At 43.6% G+C, this 10,710-nt stretch overlaps 1 protein-coding gene and 1 pseudogene across 2 annotated transcripts; one reads left to right on the forward strand and one right to left on the reverse strand.

Moving 5' to 3' along the window:
* The first annotated feature begins 687 nt into the window (after positions 1-687).
* On the forward strand, positions 688-4,704 carry NANP (N-acetylneuraminic acid phosphatase). Its single transcript, XM_079783802.1, has 2 exons — positions 688-816; positions 3,997-4,704. The coding sequence occupies exons 1-2, from the start codon at positions 730-732 to the stop codon at positions 4,651-4,653; spliced, it is 744 nt and encodes a 247-aa protein (XP_079639928.1). The 5' UTR covers positions 688-729; the 3' UTR covers positions 4,654-4,704.
* Positions 4,705-8,206: 3,502 nt separating this feature from the next.
* Positions 8,207-10,158, reverse strand: LOC307107157 (heat shock cognate 71 kDa protein-like; annotated as a pseudogene). The gene has a single exon. The product of its transcript is annotated as a heat shock cognate 71 kDa protein-like (transcript).
* Positions 10,159-10,710: the final 552 nt, after the last annotated feature.

Below are 10,710 nucleotides of genomic sequence, written 5' to 3' on the forward strand. Positions count from 1 at the left end.
AGAGGGAGAGAGAGAGAAACATCAATGGCGAGAATCATTGATTGGCTGCCTCCTGCACGCCCCCTACTGGGGATCGAGCCTGCACCCGGACATGTGCCCTTGACGGGAATCCAACGGGCGCTTCAGTGGGCAGGCCGATGCTCTAACCAAGCTAGGGCAGGTTTGGACATTTCTTATGCTCCGTTGCTAACGGTGACCCACCATAGCCAGGGTCGCAGACTCAGTATACTAGACACACAGGTACCCTAACTTAAGGCAAAGGCCCAGTGCCATTTCAGAGCCCCAGCAGCTCCGCGTACAATACACCGGCCCCCCTGCCGCCTACACGCCTCCCCGGAAAAGCCAGCTTCTCAGTCTCCTTCCTAAGCGCCAGACGTCACAATCCCACCACCACCAACCCCTCCCCAGCCCCGCCCCTGGACAGCAACAGGAAAAAAGAGCTTAGCAGAAGGCAGGTACAAAGGAGGAAAGCGCACGCAGACCAGGTAACCACTCCCGCGGGGACGCCGTCACCCGCCGGCGGCGCAGCCTGGAGACCTCGGTCGGTCCCGGAGTGCCCCCGGATCTCGCGCTTCTCACGTATCTCGCTGGCATTGGGAAGGGGGCGGGGCACGGGAGGGTCAGGTGACTCATAAAGCTCCGCCCAGGGGCTCGTTGCCCATTGACCTGCCTTGCGCATGCGCCGCTGAGGCTGGAGTTGGAGCAGCGTGTAGTCCAGCAGCTGTTGGGATGGGGCTGAGCGTGCGCGCCGTTTTCTTTGACCTGGACAACACGCTCATCGACACGGCGGGGGCCAGTAGAAAAGGCATGTTGGAGGTAATGTCTCGATACCCGCAGCCTTCCCCCGGTTCCCTTTCCTTAGTGTCCTCCCTCCTCCGTTTACCCGGCGCCCGGGGTGCGGGATCCCGCAGGGGACCCGGAACTCTGGCCTCGGCTGCTTTGAGACTCCCGTGCGGGAGCGGCAGGAAAGGATGGGTGGGCTGGGGGGCTGCCTGCCCTCAAGCCTGGCGGCTTGGGTTACCTGCCTGTCTGCTCGCAGGCTCTTGAAATTCGTTCCAGCGCTTTGGGACCCAGAAAGATGTCATTAAAGCTGCCACGATGGCAGAGTTGAACACCAACGTAGGAAGACTGTCACCTGGCTTTCTTATTTAATATATTTTTATTGATTTCAGAGGACGGAAGAGAGAGAGAGAAACACCAATGATGAGAATCATTGATCGCTGCCTCCTGCATGTCCCACACTCGGGATCGAACCCACAACCCAGGCTTGTGTCCTGACCGGGAATCCAGCCGTGACTTCCCGGTTCATAGGTCGAAGCTCAACCCTGAGCTAAGCCAGCCCGGTTTCAGAGGATCTTTGAGGAGACCTAGGGAGTTACACAACTATCAGTTGTGAACCTGGACTTAATCGATTCTAGAGAATCCTCACTGCCAAAATTCTTCTCCTGTGATCCCAGGGAGTGGGGGAGTAGGGGAAGTGAAGGAATTGAATACAGTTTACATAAATGAGCAGTTTCCTGTTGTGAATAATTGGGGAATTCTTGAGCTAGTATGCAGAACATACATTATGGTCCTCCCAAGGAGCAAGAAAGCTGTGATATTGATTCACCAATTTCTGTTCCTCATTGGTTGAGGCCTGCTCCCAGGCAACACTTGGGCCTCAGCCTATGTGTATGGGTGCCCCTGAGGCCAAATAAAGCCCTAGGCAGAGAAGCTCAAGTACTTACAGTGCGAAGCCATTGATGTACATGGGAATAGTGTGTGCCAAGGTGATTTGGGTAGCAGCTGTTATAGCCTGGGCCTCATGGCCCTTTACAGACTGATTCCAAACAGCCTCTAGTCTCCTCTCTTAGCATCCTCCCTCACATGACTTTCATTTTGGCTGAACTAAGCTTCTTGCCTTTCCCAGTTTACAAAATTCCAAGCTCTGTGTCTTTGTTCCTTCTGTTCCTTCTCTTTAGAATGATTTTTATCGTCTTCCCATTCCCACCTTAGAGGCGTGGTAACTGCTTTAAATATTACTTCCTTTGATAAGCCTTATCCAGCAATCCTGTGGAATGACTATAAGATTGTCGTAGCGCTCAACCCAGTATTTGTGGTGGTTGCATACCTAATTTCCTCACCAGATAATGTCATGGAGACAAGAAACCCAGTCTCTAAGTGCCTAATACAATAGTATAAAGGCAAGCATGTGGACTTTGGAAGTAGGCAGGTGTGGGTTAAAATCCCAGCTTGTGTGAGTTATGTAACAATCTTGAACTTCTATTTCCTCATCTCAACAAAGGAACTCTTAGAGAGTTAGAAAGGTAGAAATAATGTATGTAAGCACTGGGTATAATGCTTGCCACATTAGGGTCTTAGTAAATGTTAGAAGACAGACCAAATGAATTAGAGCCTCCTATCTAATAAAGAGGGAATATGCTAATTGACTGTCACACTCTCAAAGATGGTGGCACCCAGTCCCCTCAGCCCCGCTGGGGCGGCAGGCGCACAGCACGGCCAGGCCCTCCCCCAGTCGGGTCCAGCCGCTCCGTGTGCCTGCCTCTGGAGTCCTCCAGTCCCCTCAGCCCCCTGACACCCAGGGCCAGCCCGAGGTGCAGGCAAGCTGCCAATGGCAGCTGCCCAGCCGCCCAGGGCCGCCCAAGGCTCAGGTAACCAGGGCCGGCCAAGGCTTGCACTGCCAGCAGTGGCAGTAGCAGAGGTGTGATGGGGGCGTTGCCTTACCCTGAATGCTGGGTCGCCTCCCGCCCCTGAGGGCTCCCGGACTGTGAGAGGGGGCAGGCCAGGCTAAGGGACCCCCCCTCCAGTGCATGAACTTTCATGCACTGGGCCTCTAGTAATGTAATAAAAGCCAAGATAAAGAGCTGTGGAGACATGAGGAGATGTTCTTAATTCTGAAGAGGGAATCAGAACCAGGGTAGCAAAGGGAGTGACTCAAACCTACTTAAAATTTTTAAAATCTAGAAACCTAGGTTTGGAAGAAGCACTGGATCATTAAACTGCTGAAATCACAGAACATGCTTGATTCCATTAGAGCTACATACACATTTTTAAAATACAGAATTAGCCCGGCAGGTGTGGCTTAGTGGTTGAGCATTGACCTATGAACCAGAAGGTCAAGGTTTGATTCCCAGTCAGGGCACATGCCAGGGTTGCGGCCTTGATTCCCCAGTAGGGGGCGCGCAGGAGGCAGCCAATCAATGGTTCTGTCATCATTGATGTTTTATTCCTTTCTCCCTCTCCCTTCCTCTCTGTAATTGATTAAAAAAAAAAATTTTTTTTTAAAAGAAAAGGTGAGGTGAACTAGTGTTATTTCTGGAAAGAGTCTAAATGATAGTTAGAAATTCAAAATATTTTACTAACTATAAGCACAAGTTCATGTGTTTATGACCAGAATGAAATGTGGTGGACTTAAGCTGCTAAAAGAAGGATTTTTATTAGTTGTATATGAGAAATGTTTATAGAATAGAAATTGGTTAAAAAATATATGTATGTATATATATACTGTCTAGAGAGGTTGGGAGATCTTTATTCTGGCGTTCTTTAAAAATAAGACCAATTCCCAATGGAAATGGTATGATAATAGACCTGCCTTATGATAGCTCTCTTGGAGTGGAGCCCTGGCCAGGTAGCTCAGTAGGCTAGAGTGTCGTCTAGTGCACCCAGGTGGGGTTGTGGGTTTGGTTCCCAGTTGGGGCACATGCCTGGGTTGTGGGTTTGATCCCCAGTCAGGGTGCATGCAGGGGTTGGCCGATGAATGTTTCTCACATTGTAGATTCTCCCTCCCTCTCTCCTTTCCTCTCTCTAAAAATCAATGAAGAACCTATCCTCTAAAATAATAATATCCTATAAAAATAATAATAATAAATACTATTGGGGGGAAAAGAGTGGAGTTAGAATCTTTTAGCTCTGGGTTTATAGGATCACTTCTTCTCATGGCATACCTATTAAATAAAGACATAAAGTGTGTTAATGGAGCTGTTTTCCTTTACTTAGGTGATAAAGCTCTTACAATCAAAATACCATTACAAAGAAGAGGCTGAAATAATCTGTGACAAAGTTCAAGTTAAACTCAGCAAGGAATGTTTTCGTCCTTCCGACACATGCATTACTGATCAAAGGACTTCACACTGGGAGGAAGCAATTCAGGAAACTAAGGGCGGTGCGGCCGACAGGAAATTGGCTGAAGAATGTTATTTTCTGTGGAAATCCACACGTTTACAGCATATGACGCTAGCAGAAGATGTCAAAGCCATGCTCACCGAACTTCGAAAGGATGTCTGCCTACTTTTATTAACAAATGGCGATAGACAGACCCAGAGGGAGAAGATCGAGGCTTGTGCCTGTCAGTCCTATTTTGACGCCATCGTCGTAGGCGGAGAACAGAAAGAAGAGAAACCAGCACCTTCCATATTTTATTACTGCTGTGACCTCCTTGGAGTACAGCCTGGGGACTGTGTGATGGTGGGTGACACATTAGAAACCGATATACAAGGAGGCCTCAATGCCGGGCTGAAAGCAACAGTCTGGATAAATAAAAATGGAATAATGCCACTGAAGCCATCGCCCGTGCCACATTATATCGTTTCTTCTGTGCTCGAGTTACCTGCTCTCTTACAAAATATAGACTGCAAAGTCAGTGTGTCAGTTTAAGGCAACTAAAAAGGCACGGTCTACCTGGAAACCTAGAATAAATTAGTACAAGTGTGATTGAGAAAACTTGAATAAATATATTATTTGTTAATCTGTGACTTGAGGTTTTTTAAAAATTTTTTATTAATCTTTTAGCATCTTGGATCCAATGAGATACCAAGCAGGATAGCTTATATATGGGTATACAAATACAGGTTTTATGTACTGACTTTAAAAATAAATATATTTTTTAAAATAGACATTCTAGCCCTAGCCAGTTTGGCTCAGTGGATAGAGCGTTGGCCTGCGGACTAAAGGGTCCTAGGTTTGATTCTGGTCAAGAGCACATGCCTGGGTTGCGGGCTCCATCCCCAGTAGGGGACATGCTGGAGGTAGCCAATCAATGATTCTCTCTGATCATTGAGATCTATATCTCTCCCGCTCCCTTCCTCTCTGAAATCAATGTATATTTAAAAAAACTTTAGAACTTAAAAAAAAATAGATGTTCTAAAACATGTAATAGAACAACTGGATCTGGTTAATATGAATAAGTACTAGGTCACATGCAAATTAAGGCATTTCATATGAGATTATTTTGTATATTTTTGAAAACATATGCCATTTTTTTGCCTACTTAAATGGATACTTTCTTTTATTAATCTAATTTTTCTGCATTACCTTTTCTGAGGGGCCTCCAATTTTCCTATGCTATAAATTTGACAAATAGATTCCTCCAATAGAAAAAGCTGTTAAACCTGACTAGCGTTTCTCATCATTGATGTTTCTATCTCTCTCCCTCTCCCTTCCTCTCTGAAATCAATAAAAATACACTTTTTAAAAAAGCTGTAAAAAATTCAGCATGTGGTACTATTATCACATCTTTCCAGAGTGAGCTTGTAGTTTCCTATTAGACTTACCGCTTAGGGAAGTATTTTTACTATCTTCTCCCAGGCACACAATGGAGTTGAGGGAACTAGACTGTCTTGAAGATAACTGCAATCCATAAAAGTCATTTTCCTTTTGTGGATACATCAGAAGGGAATTGTCTTGGCACAGCCTCACCAGGCACCCTCACCCCCAATTTTTAAAAGTCCTAGTTCTCTACTCTGAATAGTTCCATGCATATGACAAAAACTAATAGAAAATTAGATTTTTCTATGAATCGTTTCAGGGTGCAATTTTAATATTTGACTTGCTCTTCTTGGTGTTACCATCCTTTTAAGTCTCCTGTTTTTCAAATTTTAGAAATTATATTATTCACAAATTTCTGTTCAATTCAGGGTTCACTTTGAGCTTACTAATTAATGACTCCATTGCAAAGCATCTTGTAACTAGAAAAATTTCTCTAGTCTCATTATTTCACCAACTTAGAGTAAAATGAGGAAATAAGAAATAATGACTTGGGTTGTTTTTTTGGTAGTTTCTTTTTTTGTAACTTTTGTATAAAAAACTACTAATGTAAGATATTAGACTCTGTTAGGATTACTTAGATTCTAAAATATGCCTCTCCATGGATTGTCTGCCATGTGCAAAAGCCCTGTTGTGTTTACTTCTCTTGATTTTTTAAAAACTATATTTTTATTGATTGCAGAGAGGGAGAGAAAGATAGAAAAATCAGTGATGAGAGAGAGTCATTGATCAGCTACTTCCTGCATGCCCCAGAGTAGGGATTGAGCCCGCAACCCGGGGAATATGCCCTGACTGGGAATCTTAACGACCTTCTGATTCATGGTCAACGCTCAACCACTGAGCCACGCCAGCTGGGCTACTTCTCTTGATTTTTAAAAATGTGGCTGTGCCATTGACTGTCCCAGGATGCTGTTGCTATAAAGCTGAACATTCGATGCCCTGGACAGTGTGGCTTGGTGGTTTGGAGCATCATCCCTTACGAAAAGTCATGGATTTAATTACTGGTCAGGGCTCATACCCAGGTTGTGGGTTCCATCCTTGGTCTGGTACGTACAGGATGCAACCTGTCGCTTTTCTCATCTCTCTCTCTCTCTCTCTCTCTCTCTCTCTCTCTCTCTCTCACTTTCTCTCCTCTCTCCCTCTCCCTCTTCCTTCTCTCTCTAAAATCAATAAAAACATATCCTCAGGTGAGGTAGAAATAAAAATAAGTCTTTTAAATAAATAAAACAACATTTGTGAATAGAGTATGTTTGTGTGTAGTTCAGGTATGGTGCCCATGTGACTGACCGAAATTATATTTTAGCTATTTAGAAACTTAACAGTGCCAGATTGGTGGTGTTGCTCTTATATCAATTAGGGGCAGAGCTGTTTCATGCTTGAAGCACATAAAATGATAATTGCTAGGTCTTGGAGGGGAAAAGATCAGAAACACTGGTCTCGTAAGTAGATTATTAGTATTAACTGAGGCTTAGGAGGGAGTGTAGTTTTAAAGTTTGTGGAGATGTGATTACTCTAGTAACTTCCAGATAACAGTAAGTAGGTAGTTCTAGCACAACTCCATTAGGAGTGAACATGGCACCTAACAGTTTTTGTGATAATTGTGCAATAGGACATGGATATATGTCATTCTGCACATACTAGTAAAACTGGGTGCTATGAGAATAATAAGTGGGTCACTATTGGCTTCCAGAAAATTGGGTGGGGGTCTAGTATGGCAATATTGGAATTATTTCAGAGGGCAGTTACTGTGAATCATGTATTCTCAGGAGCCAGAATATATTCAAATCCTGAGTCTCTGCCCTTTAACTGTCAATGTGGTCTTAGATGCATTTAACCTGCCTGTTTCTCACCTGAAAAGTGAGTTTTAATAGTAGTGCATATAAGTTGTTGGAAAAAAATAAAACATGAGAAACACTTAAAATGGGGCCTGGCACAGTTGTAGCTAATAATATATATAAGCATTTATCTTTTTCGGGGTTCAGAAAAAAATAAAAACTTAGTGGGGGATCTTGACAGAAAAATAATTATGTGCACAATTTCTCTAATAGATACTGAGGGTTTGTCCTTTTAGCTGTCCCACAGATGAAGGCAGTGTCATAGCCATAACACTAACGGGAATAAAGGTTCATCACTCAGATCACAGTGGCATATCCAAACAAGATAGCTTCTAGAATGTTAAGTGAGCAGTTCTTCAACAAAAGTGATGTGGGGATAGAAATGGGAATAATTGAGTTTCCTTGTCTTCATAGTTTGTATTCTATACAGTGAAGAAATGCAATATTATTTTCCAATTATGCCCATCTTTAGAGAAGGACTTTGTAACTTTCTGCCTTCTGAGTGGAAAATTACAGAAGATATTAAGAAATCTTGAGCCTGGCCAGCGTGGCTCAGTGGTTGAGTGTCTACCTATGAACCAGGAGGTCACAATTCAATTTCTGGTCAGGCACATAATAAAAATACATTTTATTTCTTTTTTATGGTGCCAATTTTGATTAGTTTTAAGATGTCGCATTTTCCACTTAACAATTCAGTGTTATAAAGTGCATTATTTACTTTCCCTGTGCACATGGTCCATATTAAGTATCAAGAATGCCCAGTTATTTACTATGCAGCAGCTCAACTTTTAAAATTGCCATGCAATTTGCTACAAATTTGCATCCTTCAATACTTTGTGTGGAAGAATGCTAAACCTATGCTCAAAGGTGGCTTAATAAACCTCTTCAATGGTGGGCCCAGAGGAGACACCACCAGATGGAGGTACTCTACCACCAGGAAAGCCCCCAGGCATTCCTCCTGGCATGCCTCCCTGCACCCTGGTACAACTTGATAATGATGGGGTTGCAGACTTTTTCCAACTCTTTCTGCTGATGTTCAAATTCTTCCTTTTCCGCAGTATGGTTCTTATCAAGCCAATGATGATTTCATTGCACTTGTCAAGAATCTTGTTTGTCCTCATCATTGATCTTGCCTTGATCTTAACAGTTGCTTTCATGTTGAATGCATAGGATTCAAGTGACTTCTTGGAAGACACCTGGTCCCACTGCTTCTCATCTTTAGCTTTGAACTTCTCAGCTTCCTGGACCATGCGCTCAAAGTCTTCCTTGCTCACACGACCCTTGTCGTTAGTGATGGTAATCTTGTTCTCTTTTCCTGTACTCTTATCCACAGCAGAGACATTGAGGATGCCATTAGCATCAATATCAAAAGGGACTTCAATCTGAGGAACACCATGAGGTGCAGGAGGGACCCCTGTGAGTTCAAACTTGCCAAGCAGGTTGTTATCCTGGATCATGGCACACTCACCTTCATAAACATGAATGAGCACACCAGGCTGATAGTTGGAGTAGGTGGTGAAGGTCTGTGTCTGCTTGGCAGGAATGGTAGTATTGCGTTTGAAGAGGACAGTAATGACTCCACCAGCCATCTCAATGCCAAGGGAAAGAGGAGTGACATCCAAAATCAGCAAATCTTGGATATTTTTGGACTTGTCTCCAGAGAGAATGGCTAACTGGAAAAGCTGCACCATAAGCAACAGCCTTATCAGGGTTGATGCTCTTATTCAACTCTTTTCCACTGAAGAAGTCCTGTCAGAGTTTCTGAATCTTGGGGAAAGGGATAGAACCACCCTCCAGGACAATATCATGGATCTGGGACTTGTCAAGTTTGGCATCCCCAAGGGCTTTCTCTACAGGGGCCAGGATGCCAGGAAAAGGTGAGCATTTAATTCTTCAAATCAAGCATGGTTGATAGAGGTATAGAAGTTGTTTCCTTCATAGAGTGAATCAATCTCAATACTGGCCTGGGTGCTGGAAGAGAGAGTACACTTAGCACGTTCACAAGCAGTACGAAGGCAATGGACAGCCCTCTTGTTCTCACTGATATCCTTCTTATGTTTGCGTTTGAACTCTGCAATGAAATGAACTCTGCAGAAGTCCATTTGGTTGTCAAAGTCTTTTCCACCTAAGTGGGTGTCCCCAGCTATAGATTTGACCTCAAAGATTCCATCTTCAATTATGAGAATTGACACATCCAAAGTGCCACCTCCCAAGTCAAAGGTCAGCATGTTTCTTTCAGCTCCAATATTTTTGTCTAAGCTGTAAGCAATAGCAGTGGCAGTTGGCTCATTGATGATTCTAAGTACATTGAGACCAGCAATAGTTCCAGCATCTTTGGTAGCCAGACGCTGAGAATCACTGAAGGAAGCAGGTACTGTGACAACAGCCTTGGTAACAGTCTTCCCAAGGTAGGCTTCTGCGATTTCCTTCATCTTTGTCAAAACCATAGATGACACTTCTTCTGGATAGAAACTTTTTGTCTTTCCCTTGTATTCTACTTGGACATTGGGCCTGCCAGCATCATTCACCATCATGAAAGGTTAATGCTTCATATCAGATTGAACAATAGCACTTGGTATCAAAAGCTTTGTTGGTAGGATTCATTGCTACTTGATTCTTTGTAGCATCACTGATCAATTGTTTGGTATCAGTATAGGCAACATAACTTGGGGGTGATTTGGTTTCCATGATTGTTGGCAATTTCCACTTTTCCATGCTGGAAGACACCCACACAAGAGGAGGTAGTACCAAGATCAATGCCAACTGCAAGTCCTTTAGACATGGTTGCTGGTATCTACGCATGGCTTTACAGACCAATCCGAACAACCGCCCCTGCATTCAATGAGCAATAAAAATATATTTTAAAAAATAAACAAAACAAAGTCTAAAAAATACAAAAGATCAATGAAATAAAACATTGGTTTTTTGAAATGATAAAATTGATACACCTTTACTCATACTCATAAAGTAAATAATAATAACAACAACAACAGAAATACACTTACTCAAGCAGGAAACTCCCGGTGACCTCCAAAACACCGCTGCTGTGGTATCAGCACCAGTACAACAGTTTGTAGGACATGTTCAGCATTAAGCCTCACAGTCAGCCACCTGAGAGTTGAGCCCGCCTACAACATTTGGGGCAACAGCAATTAAAACCCAATTACAAGAGGAAGGCTCACATAACCCACACAAGGAACATTCCTAGAGCACACAGCTCCGGAGATCAAGAAGACAGCACCATGGGGTCCCACAAGACACCTACTACAGAAGACCAGCCCACCAAGACTGGGAGTTGTGGCAGATCTACTTAATAAATAGAAACAAGCACATT

This window comes from Cnephaeus nilssonii (assembly GCF_951640355.1).
Source record: "Cnephaeus nilssonii genome assembly, chromosome: 11".
Lineage (NCBI taxonomy): Eukaryota > Metazoa > Chordata > Mammalia > Chiroptera > Vespertilionidae > Cnephaeus > Cnephaeus nilssonii.